The 16,429-nt window shown below is 44.0% G+C and overlaps 1 protein-coding gene across 5 annotated transcripts in view; it reads left to right on the top strand.

Annotated features, from left to right (window-relative positions):
- pcbp4 (poly(rC) binding protein 4) overlaps positions 1–16,429 on the top strand; it is a 72,227-nt gene that overhangs the window by 49,449 nt on the left and 6,349 nt on the right. For 2 of the 5 annotated variants that reach the window (XM_078209363.1, XM_078209360.1), the window contains exons 2-11: positions 967–1,107; positions 1,630–1,653; positions 1,748–1,780; positions 2,394–2,510; positions 3,507–3,638; positions 4,398–4,526; positions 5,564–5,638; positions 8,017–8,058; positions 10,234–10,312; positions 11,013–11,065. In XM_078209363.1, coding sequence (XP_078065489.1) covers positions 985–1,107; positions 1,630–1,653; positions 1,748–1,780; positions 2,394–2,510; positions 3,507–3,638; positions 4,398–4,526; positions 5,564–5,638; positions 8,017–8,058; positions 10,234–10,312; positions 11,013–11,065 — 807 coding nt within the window. In that variant the 5' untranslated portion in view covers positions 967–984. Of the gene's footprint in view, positions 1–966; positions 1,108–1,629; positions 1,654–1,747; positions 1,781–2,393; positions 2,511–3,506; positions 3,639–4,397; positions 4,527–5,563; positions 5,639–8,016; positions 8,059–10,233; positions 10,313–11,012; positions 11,066–16,429 lie in introns of those variants that run through there. The other 3 variants (XM_078209364.1, XM_078209361.1, XM_078209362.1) reach the window with 2 other exon arrangements.

The following is a 16,429-nucleotide window of genomic DNA, read 5'->3' as shown; positions in this document are numbered from 1 at the left end:
CCAAGGCTGTAAGGTCTATTCCCCCGTTTTCTATATTTCAAGGATGTCCAGTAAAAGACTGTAAATACTGCCCTTGCAAGCCTCATCCAGAGAAGTGATTTTAAAAAAAACTTCAATCTGTATTACTGATTTTTGTTTGGAGGCAGGTGTTGGCCAGTAGACTGGGGGAGAACTTGCCTGTTGTGTAGTGTCTATGGGATCTTTGCATTCACCTGAGGGTGGATGGTTTCCTTCGCAAGATGCACTGTCTTCCATTGCCCTACGATTTCAGCTGGATTATAGGTTTGAGTTTCATTGATTGTGACTTGAGTGGAGAGTGCTACTTACCCACTGAGCAAAGCAAAGGAAATTGGTGAGAATGCTGCCTGGCTTGTCAATCATGCAATGCAGATATCTGAATGTTTGATTTCAATATGAGGAAAACAGCGTGCACCCAGTGGCCTGTCTGTCATCATCAGTGTTAAAATAAGCTTGAGATTCTGGTAACGGGCTGTGTGCCCGACAGCTGAGGAAGATCAAAAGGCAGAATGCCTGTACAGCTGCTCTCATTGCTTGTAACACCCTCTAAACTAACAACACGTGTGGAAGCATAAGCCTGGTTTGTAGTGTTAGACTAATGTTATTCTGGGCAGTGTAAACACTGAGACGAGTCGCGATGGAGATACACAGGCTTGACCACCCCTCCCCAATAAAGGGTGCCTTGATGGGTTGGCACCAGAGTTTTATAAGCACTGTCGTGGCATTTGTGCTTGCTCTACCTATGTGCAAATGAGGTACACTCTCCTGCTGGCCCAAGATTAGATGTGATCCCACGCTGACCATTGACATTGTGATCTGTGGCATCTTATGTCAACTTGTAAGACATTGAAAGTGACCATTTGGTGGGCTCGTTCACCTTTGCAAAACCCCACCTCAGTATTTCTCTCTCGCCCTACTAACCTTTACTTGTTGTTCTTTCTCTTTCAGATTAGAAACGTTCTCTTCATGCTTAGTGACAGTTTGATGACCCTTGATACTGAGGTACAGGCAACAATGGATCAATCTGATTACAGTTCCGATGGAGGACTGCACGTTACGCTGACACTCCGACTGCTCATGCATGGCAAGGTACCTGACTGAAGAGCTGCCAAGTCTGGGTGTGATCCATGGGCACTCCCTTAACAATATTTTATATCTAACTCTAGTACCTTCCCCAGACTGCTCAGTGTATTGTCAGTGGGGAGAGTTACATATGGACTCGTGCCAATTAAGAGGACAGTCTATATCCATAAACAATGGTGTGGCGATTAATGGGGGTGGTTGTGTTGGGGTGATGCTACTAGGATGATGATCCGGAAAACAGGAGTTCAAATCCTACTTCGGTAGTTTTAAATTCAATTTAATAAAGTGACAGTAAGGCTGTCAGATTATCATTAAACGGCCAATTGCCTCCCTGATGATCTTTAGGGGTGGATTTGTGCCAATCTGGCCTATATGTGATGCCGGTTCTATACCAGCCTGGATGACGGGAAATGCTGATCGCTCTGCTTTTGATCCTGATTCCCATGTTGTGTCATTGACCCAAACTAGGGTAGCTAGGCACCAAACACACTTTCTAATCTAACTACTTTTCTCCTTCTGCTCTCACAGGAGGTTGGCAGCATCATTGGAAAGGTATGTACCCATTTCTGTTCCTCTATCTTTAATTTTTTTGTACTTTCCTAGGTTTGTATTTGGTGAATTCACTTTCTCAAATGTTATTTTTCAGAAAGGTGACACAATAAAGCGAATGCGGGAGGAGGTGAGTTCTGTCAGTGTCTGGTTGTTAAATCTTCATAATAGTGATTTGTGAGTCAGATCCCAGAACCACGAGGGCACAGATTATGGTGGATTATAATTCCACTGCTGCTGGTTGCCAAATACCTTGCCAATACTCAGTCCTGACTGCAAGATCTGTTCCACAATGGCAGTGCCACCCTAGCATGATGGAGGGGATCCCCACTGTGGCAGCAAGACTTATTTTCACATCCATGTACTGTTTATTCCTATTGGTGCTAATGTAGAAGGATGTGTTTGCAGAAAGTTGATTGGTAGGAATAAAGCCAAGTAGATTAGCCCCTCTTGTTGGATCCCACATTACCCGATTAAGACCCAGTCTTGTAGTTACAACCCTCAAAGCTTGACATCCAACTTTAATCAAAAGGCTCAGAAGTAGAGGATTTTAAATATAGAATATCAGGTTCCCAGGAGCAGTTTACCAGATTCTAACTGATGGGGGTACATGAAGAGAGTAATGGATACCCAGGTATAAATTACAGGCTGGAATCCAGTCAAGGGGTTCAGGATAGTTTATATGAATGTTCCTTACTTTGCTGTGTATATCCAGGTATATGTTTCCTGTTTCTTTTATGCAGAGCAGTGCCCGTATCAATGTGTCTGAAGGTTCATGCCCTGAACGCATCATCACAATCACTGGTTCAATGGAGGCCGTGTTCAAAGCGTTCACAATGATCACAGGGAAACTCGAGGAGGTATGTGAAGGGCGTGCAAGATGAATGGAGCAATATATGTGGCACAGATTGGCTGAGGCTCATGGACTTTTCCAGGGAAACATTTTGGAGTGTACAGTCAGAAGCAGATTGTGTATCAAATGTTGATTCCTCAGGTGTCTCAAACCAATTCTTGTCTTTTCTCTGGTGGAACCTCACTTGGTGAACTGCAACTTTGAAAGTAGCAGTGATTTGATTTTTGGTCATGTGACGGCTGCTGGTGGTAACAATGGTGAGCGGTTCTAGCGTTTGGGATCCTTATCCCAACTACAATCATAACTCTCCACTCTTGGCAGGTAAAGCTCCCTCTACGCTCCCCATCAAATACTCCCACGTATATACAAAATAAAACTTGTTTTCTTTATACTGAAGCTCTTAAGGGAAAGATCAGGATTGGGCCAATTAATCTCAGTACTGCTCAGCCCCTGGTGACACTCATGTATGTTGGGGCTGCTACATTAAGAATGGCAGTCTTGTGTGGGGTATTGAAGGTGTTATGTGCTCCTTGGACCTGGTGTCCTTTCCCACATCATCCCATTCTATCTCCTGTCCTTGCTGAATGACTTTGGCTCTGTTAAAATTCAAATTTAAAATTCTCATCTTTGTTTAAATCCCTCCATGACCTTACCCTCCCCTTTTCTGTAATCCCCTCTCCCTTTGCTGCACTATTTATTCTGCCTTTAAATATCAATATGAATGCCAGTATTTTAAAAACTGTCTAGGTCACGGACTGGGGAATTTCCCCCTTTCTCCATTTCACTCTCCTTGACAACCCTCCATAAACTTCCAGCTAGAACCAAACTTTTAATGACATCCTGGAATACCTACTCCCTTGTCACAGTGTTTTCCTTGCAACTCCATGAAACATTCATAAATGTTTTTTCTACCCCATCCCCTTTCATTCCCTTCTTCAAAGGCCAGGAGCCATTGTGGCTGACATTCTACAGTATAACAGTCCTGCTTGTCTTTTGGTTCCAGGATCTCACTACGTCCAGCATGAGTGATGTTGCGAGGAGCAAACCCCCTGTTACTCTACGCCTGGTGATTCCTGCCAGTCAGTGCGGCTCACTGATAGGAAAGGGAGGCTCAAAGATTAAGGAGATCCGAGAAGTGAGTTATTTGGGAAATTCAGTCATCGGCAGCGAGTGCAGGAGTCTGGCTCCAGCTGAGCTCAGCTCTCTTCTAGCTGTCAAAGCAGTTATATTAATTCTATTCCATTGTTAGTTCCCTACCATAATAAACTAATGGCAAGGTGTCAAACGACTCATCTCCATGTCATTGTGTTCCTCCTGCAGTTTATGCATTGATGCAACATTGCACACACCTTGCAGATAGCTGGGGAAGGGGCTTGTGAGGTAACTGCCTTTCCCAGCAAACGGTTTCTTCTCCCTTTACAACCTGGCTGAGATCAGGAACTCCACATAAAGTGTGGGTGTGCATCAGAATGAAACTGCTTCTTGCTACTGGCTATCTTGGATGAGTGCAGAGAATATTAAGGGGAGATGTGATAGAGATTTTCGAAATATGGGGTTTATATTGAGTAAATAAGGATATCTCTGGCATTCACAGGTGGCTTGGTAAGCAGAGGACATGCATTTAAAAATAATTGTCTAAAGATCCAGGGTGGAGTTGAGAATTTTACAGAGCAAATGATTGCAAGCTAGAATGCATTCCCTGGAAGCAGACTCAATCATTTTCAAAAGGGAAAGGAATAGCAACGTGGGAAAGAGTGGGCCTAATTAAATGGCTGGACCAAGCAGCCTGCTTCAGTGCTGTCAGATCGATGTTATACTGGGGTTAGGGTTCGACACTCTACCTAGTGTTTATGTTGAACGCTTTAACGCAGCTGAATTCTCCTCTCTTCTGCAGTCTACTGGAGCTCAGGTCCAGGTAGCTGGAGACTTGCTGCCAAACTCGACCGAGCGTGCAGTCACCATCTCTGGGACCCAGGATGCTATCATTCATTGCATCAGGCAGATCTGTGCAGTTATTCTGGAGGTAAGAATGCAAATTTAAATTGTAAGGGCGTTGGTGATTAGGGTTAGCAGGCAAACGAGTAACTCCAGTTGGGCACTGGGTCACCAGGGCAGTCTTCAGGAAACTAGCGACTAATTGAGTAAATCCTCATTATTACAAAATTGGTGATGGACCATGTTCCACAGCACAGATTGCAAAGTAAAGAGGTATTAACACCAAGTTCAGCCTTTAAAAGCCTGCAGGTTTGAGGAGGCAAAGATGAATAAAGAAGGGGTAGAGTTGAAAATGGAGTGAGACGTGGGGCGGCACGGTGCCAGGGACCTGAGTTCAATTCCAGCCTCGGGTCACTGTCTGTATGGAGATGCACATTCTCCCCATGTTTGCGTGGGTTTCTTCCCACAGTCCAAAGATGTGCTGGTTAGGTGGATTGGCCATGATAAATTGCCCCTGAGTGTCAGGGTAAATACATGGGTTTACAGGGATAGAGGCCTGGGTGGGGCTGTTGTTGGCACAGGCTTGGTGGGTCGAATGGCGGCCTCCTGCACTGTAGGATTTCTATTTCCATTAGGATGCGTGTGGGTAGGATTCTATACCTTTGCCCTGGGAAGAATGAGGAGAAAGTTCCGAACGGAGGGAGCCAACAGTAAGAGACAAATGGATGGGAAAAGTTACAACATCGTGGAGTTGGAAGCCAGAGGTGGGAAAGGAGATATCTCTGCAATGAACTGCTGTGGAGCCTTGGTCTTTCCAGACATTTCCTTGTTATGCTAAAAGGTGGCTTCAGCTTTAACAGTGGAGGAACGAGAGGCTGTATCTGCTGACATCTCTGCTTCTTCACTACATGAGTGCTGTGGCTGCTTATTTAATGAGTGTATTGAAGAATGAAGTGGATAGGTTTTTGGACACTAAGGGAATGAAGGGATGTGAGGATGAGGCCAGAAAACAGCACTGAGGTAGGAGTTTAGTCATGATATTAAATGGCAAAGCAGGCTGACGGGCTGCTGTTCCTATTTCTTGTGCTCTTATGGTAATAATCATTGTGTTTTGGTCATCTTCAGTCTCCACCCAAGGGTGCCACCATTCCCTACCGTCCCAGTCTCGGGCCTGGACCTGTTGTGTTCTCTGGTGGGCAGGTAAGCACAATTGGTACTCAACCATCAACTCCCAATCTGCAAAGTCAGTCATTTCTTGTTCTCTTAGCAACAGTGGTGGAATTGATGGCCGTTCTTAATGTATGAACCTATTAGAGTCCACCCAAAGTGAAGCCTACGGTCCAGTCACACATGTAATGGATCCCTCTCTCCTTTGAGAGAAAACCACTTGTGCTGCAAGAGTTAAGCTGAACGGGGAGGTAGCTTGGGTGTCCTGGGGTAGATAGGTTACAGATACACCCTACTGGGCACCAACCTCTGGCAGGCCAAGGTTGGGGGCAGGGGGGAGGGGTGGCTATGGGTGCGTCATGTGCCAATGGCGTAGTCACTCATGCACAATGTAGAGATCTGCCATGGGACAGGTGGGATCAGAGTGGGTGTCTCTTGGCTAATTGACCTCCCTGAGGCTCTGGAGTGACTGATCAGTTTGAGACTCGACTGAAAAACCTCCTTTTAACAGGGTTAGAACTTGTTTTGCTTTTATATGGTAATCTCTCCAATACTTGAGAGGTGTTGACCTTTTTAAATAACCATTTATTGCTCAGGCTTTATTAATAATTCTGCGCAGTTGAAGAATTGAATTCAGCCAACACTAAAGGCGAGTGATGGCCCTGCATCCCTCTATGGTATAACCTTCAGTCCTGCCAGCACACCTTTGCAAGTACTATACCAAGTCTGCTGGCATTCCCTCTGAAGAATAAAAGTGTCACTTGATGCACAGTGGCTGGATTCAACTCCTGGGCTATTGTCTCTGAGTCTGCTGCACAAACTTCAAGCTGTTCTCCGAATGAAACCTGGGCCCAACTGGCTTGCACAAGTGTTTGGGGCGGGGGTGGGGTTGGCAGTAGGTGCTTTAGGTAGCAGTTTGTATAATGCCACTTCAATAAAAGAAACTCCACAGGAGCAGTGTCCCTTCAACTGTTGATACATTTTCTATGAAAATAAGCGAGCTGGAGAAGTAGGGCAAATTAAAATGAGGGATTAATTCGGTCAAATGCTGACTCACTAATGGGATTTGTGGCAGCTGCTGCTGATCTCGTGGAAAGCTGTTCTTATTGCGTCTGAATTTTCTGTCCTCTAAATATAAATCTACCTGTTTATTCACCTGTGTCATGTTGCATTTGACAGTGCCCATTTATTTTGGTGCTTTGACATAATTCCCCTCACAATAACAGAGACTGGGGAGACCCTTTCTGTACATACCCCTCATTCCAGTGCTCTGATTCCTCCACATTAATGCGGAGCCCATAGTTACATTCCCTAGACACTAATCCCTGTGGAAAGCTGGCTGTGAATGAATCCGGTTTCACTGTTGCATAGAATTATGTGGATTATACAACACAGAAACAGGTCATTTGGCCAAATAGTCCATACAGGTGTTTATGTTCCACTCGTACTCCTCCCATCTTTTCTCATCTAACTCTTAGCAGTGTAACCCTCTGTCCCCTTCCCTCTGTGCTCATCCAGCCTCCCCTCAGCTACATCTATACTGTCCACCTCAACTCCTTATGGTACAGAGTTCCACATACTTATCACTTTCTGGTTTAAGAAATTACTTCTCCATTCCCTATTTGATTTCATTAAATTGTGCTCTTCCCCATGAGTGAAAACTCTATCTGCTCTGTCAAAACCTGTCCAATCTAAAGTCCTGTCACCGGTCAGATTGTGACATTAGAATCTGCTGTTGCATTAATCACAGCTTTTGCACTGATATTGAAGAACTTGCATTTTTATGGTGCTTTTCAGGACTTCCCAAGGTACTTTACATTCAATGAAATATCTTACAATTGTAGTCACTGTTACAGGAAGCTTAGTAGCCAGTTTGCACACAGTATGATTCAAGTGATAATAACTAATCTGTTTTAGCGATGTTGGTTGAGAGATAAATATTGTCCAGGACGCCGAGGAGAACTTCCCTGTTCTTGAAATAATGCTATGGCACTTTTACATCTACCTGAGAGTGCCTTGGATTAACATCTGAACTGAAAGTTACTTCCAACAGTTCAGCACTCCCTCAGTGCAACACTGGAGTGTCAGTCTAGATTTTTGATCAAGTCTCAAGGCTGGGACTTGAATCATTTGACTCAAAGCTGAGAGTACTACCACCTGAGGCCCAGTTGCTGTGCTGTGTAAGATTATGGCGGCCTTTATTTGCCACAAACTGTCCTAGGTACTCTTTTTTTGCCTTCCAAGAATAAAAATCAGCCATGTCTCAGTTTTTCAGGTAAACTCCTTAGGGAGTTTGTTGCTAGGGTTAAAGAGAGGGACAAGCCCCTTCATTATGGCTAGAGGCTGAGCCTCTTGTGGCTTTTAGTGAGACTTATTTAAACAGTACCTTATTCTGTAAAATTCTCTTTCAGGCCTACACCGTCCAGGGGCAGTTTGCAGTCCCTCATCCAGATGTAAGTGAAATTCAAATAATTGTAGCTTTTTATACAGAAAAAATTGCATTGAGAAGTTAGTTGGAAATAGGAATCTGGCTGATTAGTTGTCCCTTTCTCTGACCCACACCTCCCACACCTTCCCTCCCCACCCCACTTTCCCAAGGGGTCCAGGGGCACTCGGTTTTATGAGGCTTCAGACAGTCCTTTTGGGGGAACACACAGCCCTAATCCTTTCCTGGACGGTGTTTTTATGCACTCAGCTGTTGAGAGCTGCAGTGTACCTTTTATTGACCAACCATCTCTCCTCCCACTAGATAGTAACCTCATGATGTGCAAGGGAATTCCCTAAAGGGAGGCAGGCAGGCAGACCATGTTCTTGGCAATTGAACTAGCAGCTATCAACTCTGCCACTTGGAAATCCAGCCTGCCAACTGCTTAGCCAAGACACTGGCACCGTAGCTCCTGGTGGGCGTACTGCTCATCTGTTCAGGGAAATGGCCAGTTGTGGCATTACAGGCACTTGTCTTGTGGACAGATCAGCTGTATTTCTTGCTCCTGATTGTGCAATCATGTACTTGTGTGTGTGTGTGTTCACTGCCAATTCTCCTTGCATGAAGAATGGTCATCTTGAGTGAGGACAGGACTGTGACTTCCTTTCACAGTTGAATAGCCAACCATCGTTCACTCCCAGTGTTCCACTTGATCTTCTGCCACCTGGAATGAGCTGCCAAACCAAGGGGAGGTGGGCACAGAGGAAAGGAATTCACAGTGCCAACCTTTGAGCAATGAATACCTCGGGTCCACACTGTCACTCGCAGCCTATGTCAGATTAAATCCCTGCTTTCTTTCCTTTGCAGCTGAGCTCTCATCCCTGAAATTATACTTTGAGCTTTCATCTTTGAATAAAGATTTCTATTGAATATAGAGTGGAGCAGAGGCGGATAATTGCAGGGACTTGGACACTAACTGCTTTTACGTTAGGGCTGTTTTTATTCAGAGTCTTGGCGGCCACTCCTGCAATCTGATTCTTAAAACTGAAGTTGTAAAAGATTCCAGCGAGATGCTTTGCCAGTCTATCAACCTGAGGGGCTGCATTTGTATCCAGCCAGAGATAGGAATCTCTAATTTAAAAAAATATTATTTCATAGGATATGGGTGTTGCTGGCAAGTCCAGCATTTGTTGCCCATCCCACGCTGCCCTTGAACTTAGTGGTTTGCTCGGGCAGTTAAGAGTCAGCCATGTGTAGGCCAGATGAGGTAAGAATGGCCGATTTCCTTCCCTAAAGGGCATTTGTAAACCAGGTGGATTTTTATGATAATCGATGATTGTCTCATGGTCACCATTCCAGATTTTATCGAATTTTAAATTCGATCAGCAACCATGGAGGGATTTGAACTTGTGTCTTCAGAACATTGACTTGGATCTGTGAATTACTAGTCTGGTGACTTTGCCACTATGCCACTGTTTCCAACTGGCTTTAAGGGTCTCTTTGAAATTAGTTTAATTGTCTCAGCCCAGTGGCACAATTAAAACTGCCCCTAATTGGCAGAAGACATGAGACCACAAGATGGCTGGTGTAGGAAATGATGTGGAGACGTTGATGTGGTGTTGTTAGACTCCTTACTGATGTAGGAAATGGCAGCATGGCTAAAGAGTAACTAGGCCTGAGGTTTCTTATTGATTAAAGTAAGGGGAACATCTAAATGTGGAAATTGAAAGTCAGTGGTTTAAGATAACTCAGTTAATGATTTAATAACCAATTATTTCATTCCGTGGTAGATCCAGGTAACTGTACCAGCTTATATTGGAGACTGCTGACTAAGATTGGTTCAGAGCAGTTGACTAACCAGACTGGTTTCCAGAGGGATTGGTGCAGCAAGAGTTTCCCAATCTTTGCCATGTCTCTAGGAAGCCACCAAAATTCCAGGCATATCGGGTTAACTCTCAGCTATACCATCTACCTGGTCCCTGTCTTTGCTGCTGCCATCAGACATAACTGAGTAGAAACATTTGTCCCTTCTGGATCGTCTACTGGGAGACCACAGCTAACCCTGTCCACTGTGCCAGGAGGGAATCTGAAGATGAGGATCTGAAAAGCTTTAGATTGAGACAGTCAACAGCCACAGATATTGCCATGATGATGCTATTTATAATTGCTAAATATTGATAACCTTTCCCATCCTGCCTTGCAGCTATCCAAACTTCACCAGTTGGCTGCGCAGCATGCTTCCTTCAACACAGTGAATCAATCGTCGTCCTCCTCATTTGCTGGTAGGTAATAAACACATTTGGAAAGTGGGACAGTAACTAACTGTCTTGTCACTGTTGTGCATTACTTTGAGATTTGACAGACTCTGGTCCTGAAACGTGAGTCAGTGTAAAATTATTTAAATTATGTATAAAGTTTGTGTTTCATTCCTCTGGTTGATTATCTGGTTAGGGTGGGATTGTAGATTATAATGGATGAAGTGAAAATTGATGCTAGAATTGGAGGGTTCTGGGTTGCAGAGATCTTTTAAAGGAAGGGTCCTGGTCAGCAGTTGGTAATAAGATAGAGCATTCCTCTAAAATTTAGTTGTGTGTAGTCAGCTTTTTCAATGTCCGTTTTCTTTAAATCGCATTACTTATCTCAGAACAGGGCTAGAACAGTACTAGTACACAGTTGCAGCTTAGTGGAAATGTTGATGGGACATTAGGACTGCTCTGTTCTGGGGATTTGCTTGATTTATCTTCAGGACTGGGGAAGAACTTGGCTGAATCCTAAATGGGTTTGCATTCTGTCTACAAGATTGATGGAAGCTACATTGCTTTCTTCTCTGAACTTTGTGTCTGCTTCATCCATTCTCTTTCTGTCTGTCCCTGCTCTGTCTCCATTGTTAACTCTTCATTTTCTGCCTTTGTCTTGCTCTTTGTGTCTGGCTGCATTTTTTGTGTTCCTGACCTTTCTAACTTTGTTGCTTCCCTCCTGCAGGATTGGACAACAGTGGTCAGACTACGTCTCAGGAGCTTCTGATTCCGAATGATGTAAGTAGTGGTCATAAGAAATAGAAGCAGGCCAAGAAATAGAAGTGGCCATAAGAAATAGAAGCAGGCCATTCCATAAGATCATGCCTGATCTGATTATGGCCATAACTCTAGTTTCCTGCCCCCCATTTGGTGACTGTAGTTCTTAAATGGGCTATCTAGCTCGTAGTGGATAACAGGATAATTGTACCTCTATAAGCAATGAACCTGCGCTGTCTGCGGGTGGCATTTCAGTGTATGAACTGACTACTCCAGACTATAATCAGGATGACTGTACTTCATGCAATGCAGTCATAAATAGAAGGATTATTTCTCCAGAGTGACACTGCCTCAATATTTCTGGAATGTGCACTGTTAGCTGTTGTCATGCCCTGTTTATTTTTATTTATTATTATTTGTGTCACAAGTAGGCTTACATTGACACTGCAATGAAGTTACTGTGAAAGTCCCCTGTTTGGACTCCATTAGTGATAGGGTCTGTGCTGTGTCTGTAAATTTGAGGCTGATGCTGTTGTCCTCTGATCCATTGCCCCAGTCCTGCTGAAGGACAGTTCTTTGTGCTGCATTGGGTAGGAATAGAGCTGCAATTCCTGGCATGTGAGGCAGGGTCACAGCCTCTGCAAGGACCATGCTTATAAATAGTCGGCAGTGCAGCACAATACTCTCTTCAAAACCCAGCAGTGTCAAGTGACAAAGGCAGAAAGGAATGTTATCCAGACAACGCAAGCCATACGCCTTTTGAAATTCAGAACAAGAATGAAGGGCTATCTGTTTCACGAAACATGCCAGGACAATGCTGAAGAGGCACTCTTAACTGTTGGAGGTCAGAATGCTATTATGTGAGGCAGACTTCCACATCCATAGGGTGTACTGTACGGTTAGGAATCTAGCTTGGATACTACGTCAGAGACATTCACACCAATATTAAAGAAAGACTTGCATTTATAAAGGATCTTCCATGACCTTGAGACCCCTCAAAGTGCTTTATGGCCTTTGTAGTGCAGTCATGGCTACAATGTTGAAAATATGACAGCTAATTTCCACACAGCAGGCTCCCATAACAAGATGATGATTGGCTAATCTGTTTTGGCAATGTTGGTTGAGGGATAAATATTGGTCAGCCCACTGCAGTGAACTCCTGTGATTCAAAATAGTGCCGTGGGGTCTTATACATCCACCTGTGGGCAGACACCCTGGTTTAATATTTCATCTGGGGGGGAAAAAAGCAGTACTCCCTCATTACTACGCTGAAGTGTCAACTTGAGTCCACCACTGATGAAGTTGGGAACTGATAATCTAATGCAAGTGAGGAAAGTATTTTGGAGAAACTAATGGGACTAAAAGCTGATTAATCCCCAAAGCTGACAGCTAGTGGATAGGGTTTTAAGAGGTGGTTCCAGCCATGCGTTTGTTTTGCTCTTTCAAGAATCTAGGGAACTCTGGGTGGTCCTCGTGAGTTGGAAGGTAACCCCACTGTTCAGTTTTTTTCCTATTGGTTAGCTTGACAGCAGTAGTAGGAAAAATGCTAGGTTCTATTATTGGAGAGGTGGTAATGGGGAACATACTAAATCAGCAGAGTCAGTATGGGTTTTATGGAGAGCAAATGGTGTTGATAAGTCAATTCCAATGCACTTGGGGCTGGTCTCCCACATTCTATACTCGAGTTAATGTCATCCAAACTCCATATCCTACCATGTACGCATTTCCACTCACCTGTCACTCCTGCACTTGCTGACCTGCACTGGCTGCCAGTTAAACAGCACCTATTTTTAAAAGCTTTTATCATCTTTGTTTTTAATTCCCACCATGGTCTCGCCCCTCCCTGTCTCTGTAATCTCCTACAAGCCTTGGATATTTACGCTCCTTCAATTCTGGCCTTTTGACTACCCCTGATTTTAATCACGCTTCCACTTGTGGCCATGTCTTTAGTTGCTAAAGCCCCAAGTTCTGGAATTCCCTCCCTGGAGTACTGTCTTTCTTAAGATGTTTCTTGAAGTCTTATCTCTCTCCCCAAGCTTTGGTTATCTGGCCCTAATAATAGCTCCTCATGTGGCTTGGTGTCAAATCGTGTTGATGTGCTTGTGAAGTGCACAGTCTTTTTACTGTTAATGGACCATATAATACTAGTTAGAGTACGTTTTTAGGCTATAAGTAGGATTGTCAATAACATTGAACCATTGAATGTTGTATATTTGGATTTTTGAAAGACATTGGCCTTATATGAGGTTGCTACTCAAGATTAGGTCTCCATGGCACTGGGAGGCTTGAGGACCAGGAACCATATAGAAAGCCAAATAGGTGCATATGTTGGCAGGGTGAATATAATGGAGTCCTCCAAGAGCAGTGCTTAAAAGTCTCAACTGTTTACAGTCTGTCACTAACCTGGATGAGGCTGAGTATGCAGGTTTGTTGATGATAGAAAACTAGGTGGGAGATTCAAGGAGGCCGCAGAGATGTTTAAATGGGTTATGTGAATGGGTATGCATGTAGCAAGTGAAATATAATGGGGAAGCGGCCGTGTAGTGAAAATGTCACTGGATTTGTATCCAGAGGCCCAGGCTAATGCGGTGGGGACATGGGTTCAAGTTCTACCATGGCAGCTGGTGGAATTTAAATTCAATTCATGAATCTGAAATATAAAGTTAGTCCCTAAAAATATCTGGTTCACTAATGTTCTTTAGGGGAGGAAGTTTGCCACCTTACCTGGTCTGGCCTACATGTGACTGCAGGTCCACAGCAATATGGTTGATTCCTGCCCTCTGAAATGACAGAGCAAACCACTCAATTCAAGGGCAATTAGGGACGGGCAGCAATGCTGGCCCATCCAGTGATTTTAAAAAAGAGAGGGGTGAAATAGGAAATTATCCAATTTGGTGCAAACCAAAATTTGGAGAAGCAGACTTTTTTATTTTATAAAGTCAAGTCCATTCAAAGTTGGTTTCCGAAGGGATTTCAAGATCCTTGTATATGAATCATGAAGGTGCAGCAAACAATAGCAAGACATATGGTATGCTCGACTTTCCTGCAAAGGAATTCGAGTATAAGAGTAAGGAAATCTTACAGCAATTCTATAGGCCTTTTGGTGGGACTACACCTGGAGAATGTTATAGTTTTACCCATGGGAAAATATACTTGCCGTGGACAAGGTGCAATGGAAGTTCATTACATTGATTCCATGAATAAAATGGCTGTCTTGTGAGAAGATTGAGTAGAATGAGTCAATATATTCTTGTCATTAATAGAATGAGGAATGAATCCTCTTCACGGTAGGGGACCCAAATAGCTTACCGAAAATTGACGGTCGTGGGACTGTAGGGGGTGAGGTCCTTAAAACGATTACTATTACTAAAGAGGTAGTGCTTGGTAGGCTAATGGGACTAAAGGTAGACAAGTCCCCGGGCCTGGATGGAATGCATCCCAGGGTACTGATGGAAATGGCAGAAGTAATAGCAGATGCGTTGGTTGTAATTTATCAAAATTCGCTGGACTCTGGGGAAGTGCCGGCTGACTGGAAAACAGCTAATGTGACGCCACTGTTTAAAAAAGGAGGTAGAAAAAAGGCAGGTAACTACAGGCCGGTTAGCTTAACGTCCATAGTTGGGAAATTGCTGGAATCCATCATTAAAGAAGAAATAGCAGGACACCTGGAAAAAATAGTTCGATCAAGCAGACGCAGCATGGATTCATGAAGGGAAAGTCGTGTTTGACGAATTTACTGGATTTTTATGAAGATGTAACGAGTACAGTTGACAGAGGGGAACCGGTGGATGTGGTATTTTTAGATTTCCAGAAGGCGTTCGATAAGGTGCCTCACAAAAGGTTGCTGCAGAAGATTAGGGTACACGGAGTTGGGGGTAAAGTGTTAGCGTGGATTCAGGATTGGCTATCTAACAGAAGGCAGAGAGTTGGAATAAATGGGTGCTTTTCTATGTTCTATGTTTCTATGTTTTCTGGTTGGCAGTTGGTGACTAGTGGCGTGCCGCAGGGATCGGTGCTGGGGCCTCAACTGTTTACCATATACATAGACAATCTGGAGGAGGGGACCAAGTGTAGGGTAACAGTTTGCGGATGACACAAAGATGAGGGGGAAAGTGAATTGCGTGGAGGATGCAGAAAGTCTGCAGAGAGATTTGGATAGGCTAAGTGAATGGACGAGGATCTGGCAGATGGAGTATAACGTTGACAAGTGTGAGTTTATCCACTTTGGAAGGAATAATAGTAAAATGGACTATTATTTAAATGGTGAAAAATTACAACATGCAGAGGGACCTGGGGGTCCTTGTGCATGAATCGCAAAAACTCAGTTTGCAGGTGCAGCAGGTGATCAAGAAGGCAAATGGAATGTTGGCCTTTATCGCGAAGGGGATGAAGTATAAAAGCAGGGAGGTCTTGCTGCAATTGTACAAGGTACTGGTGAGGCTGCAACTAGAGTACTGTGTGCAATTTTGGTCCCCTTATTTGCGAAAGGATATATTGGCCTTGGCGGGAGTACAGAGAAGGTTCACCAGGTTGATACCGGAGATGAGGGGGTTAGCTTATGAGGAGAGATTGAGTAGATTGGGCCTGTACTCGTTGGAGTTTAGAAGGCTGAGGGAGATCTTATAGAGACATATAAGATAATGAAGGGGCTAGACAGGGTAGAGGCAGAGAGATTCTTTCCACTTAGAAAGAAAACAAGAACTAGAGGACACAACCTCAAAATAAGGGGGAGTCAGTTTAGAGCAGAGTTGAGGAGGAACTTCTTCTCTCAGAGGGTAGTGAATCTCTGGAATTCTCTGCCTTTTGAAGCAGTGGAGGCTACCTCATTAAATATGTTTAAGTCACAGGTAGATAGATTTCTGATCAATAAGGGTTATGGGGAGCGGGTGGGTAAGTGGAACTAAACCACTCTCAGATCAGCCATGATCTTATTGAATGGCGGGGCAGGCTCGAGGGGCTAGATGGCCTACTCCTGCTCCTATTTCTTATGTTAAGTTTCTGTTGGGCTTGACAGAGCATAAGCTCTCTGGCCAAAGTGTCTAAAACTAGGGATAAGGGATTGGCCGTTTAGGACTAGGATGAGAAATCTCTTCATTCAGCGTTGTGAAACTTTGGCATAGAGAATTTCAAAGAGCTGTGTATGCTCAATCATTAAAAAATATATTCTTAAAGACCATAGACATTTGGACACTGGAAATTAAGGGATAGAGATAGGGTGGATAGTGGCACTGAGGTAGATCATCAGACATGATTTTATCAAATGGCAGATCAAACGCGAGAGCCTCCTATTTATGTTTTACATTAATCAGCAACCCCAATCCTTTCTTGTGTTGACTCAGGCGAGGCTACTACCACTGGACAGGAGCTGGCTGTTATGTGATTCGC

The sequence above is a fragment of the Mustelus asterias genome, chromosome 3, assembly GCF_964213995.1.
Source record: "Mustelus asterias chromosome 3, sMusAst1.hap1.1, whole genome shotgun sequence".
Taxonomy (NCBI): Eukaryota; Metazoa; Chordata; class Chondrichthyes; order Carcharhiniformes; family Triakidae; genus Mustelus; species Mustelus asterias.
This window is presented reverse-complemented; position numbering and strand designations above follow the sequence as displayed.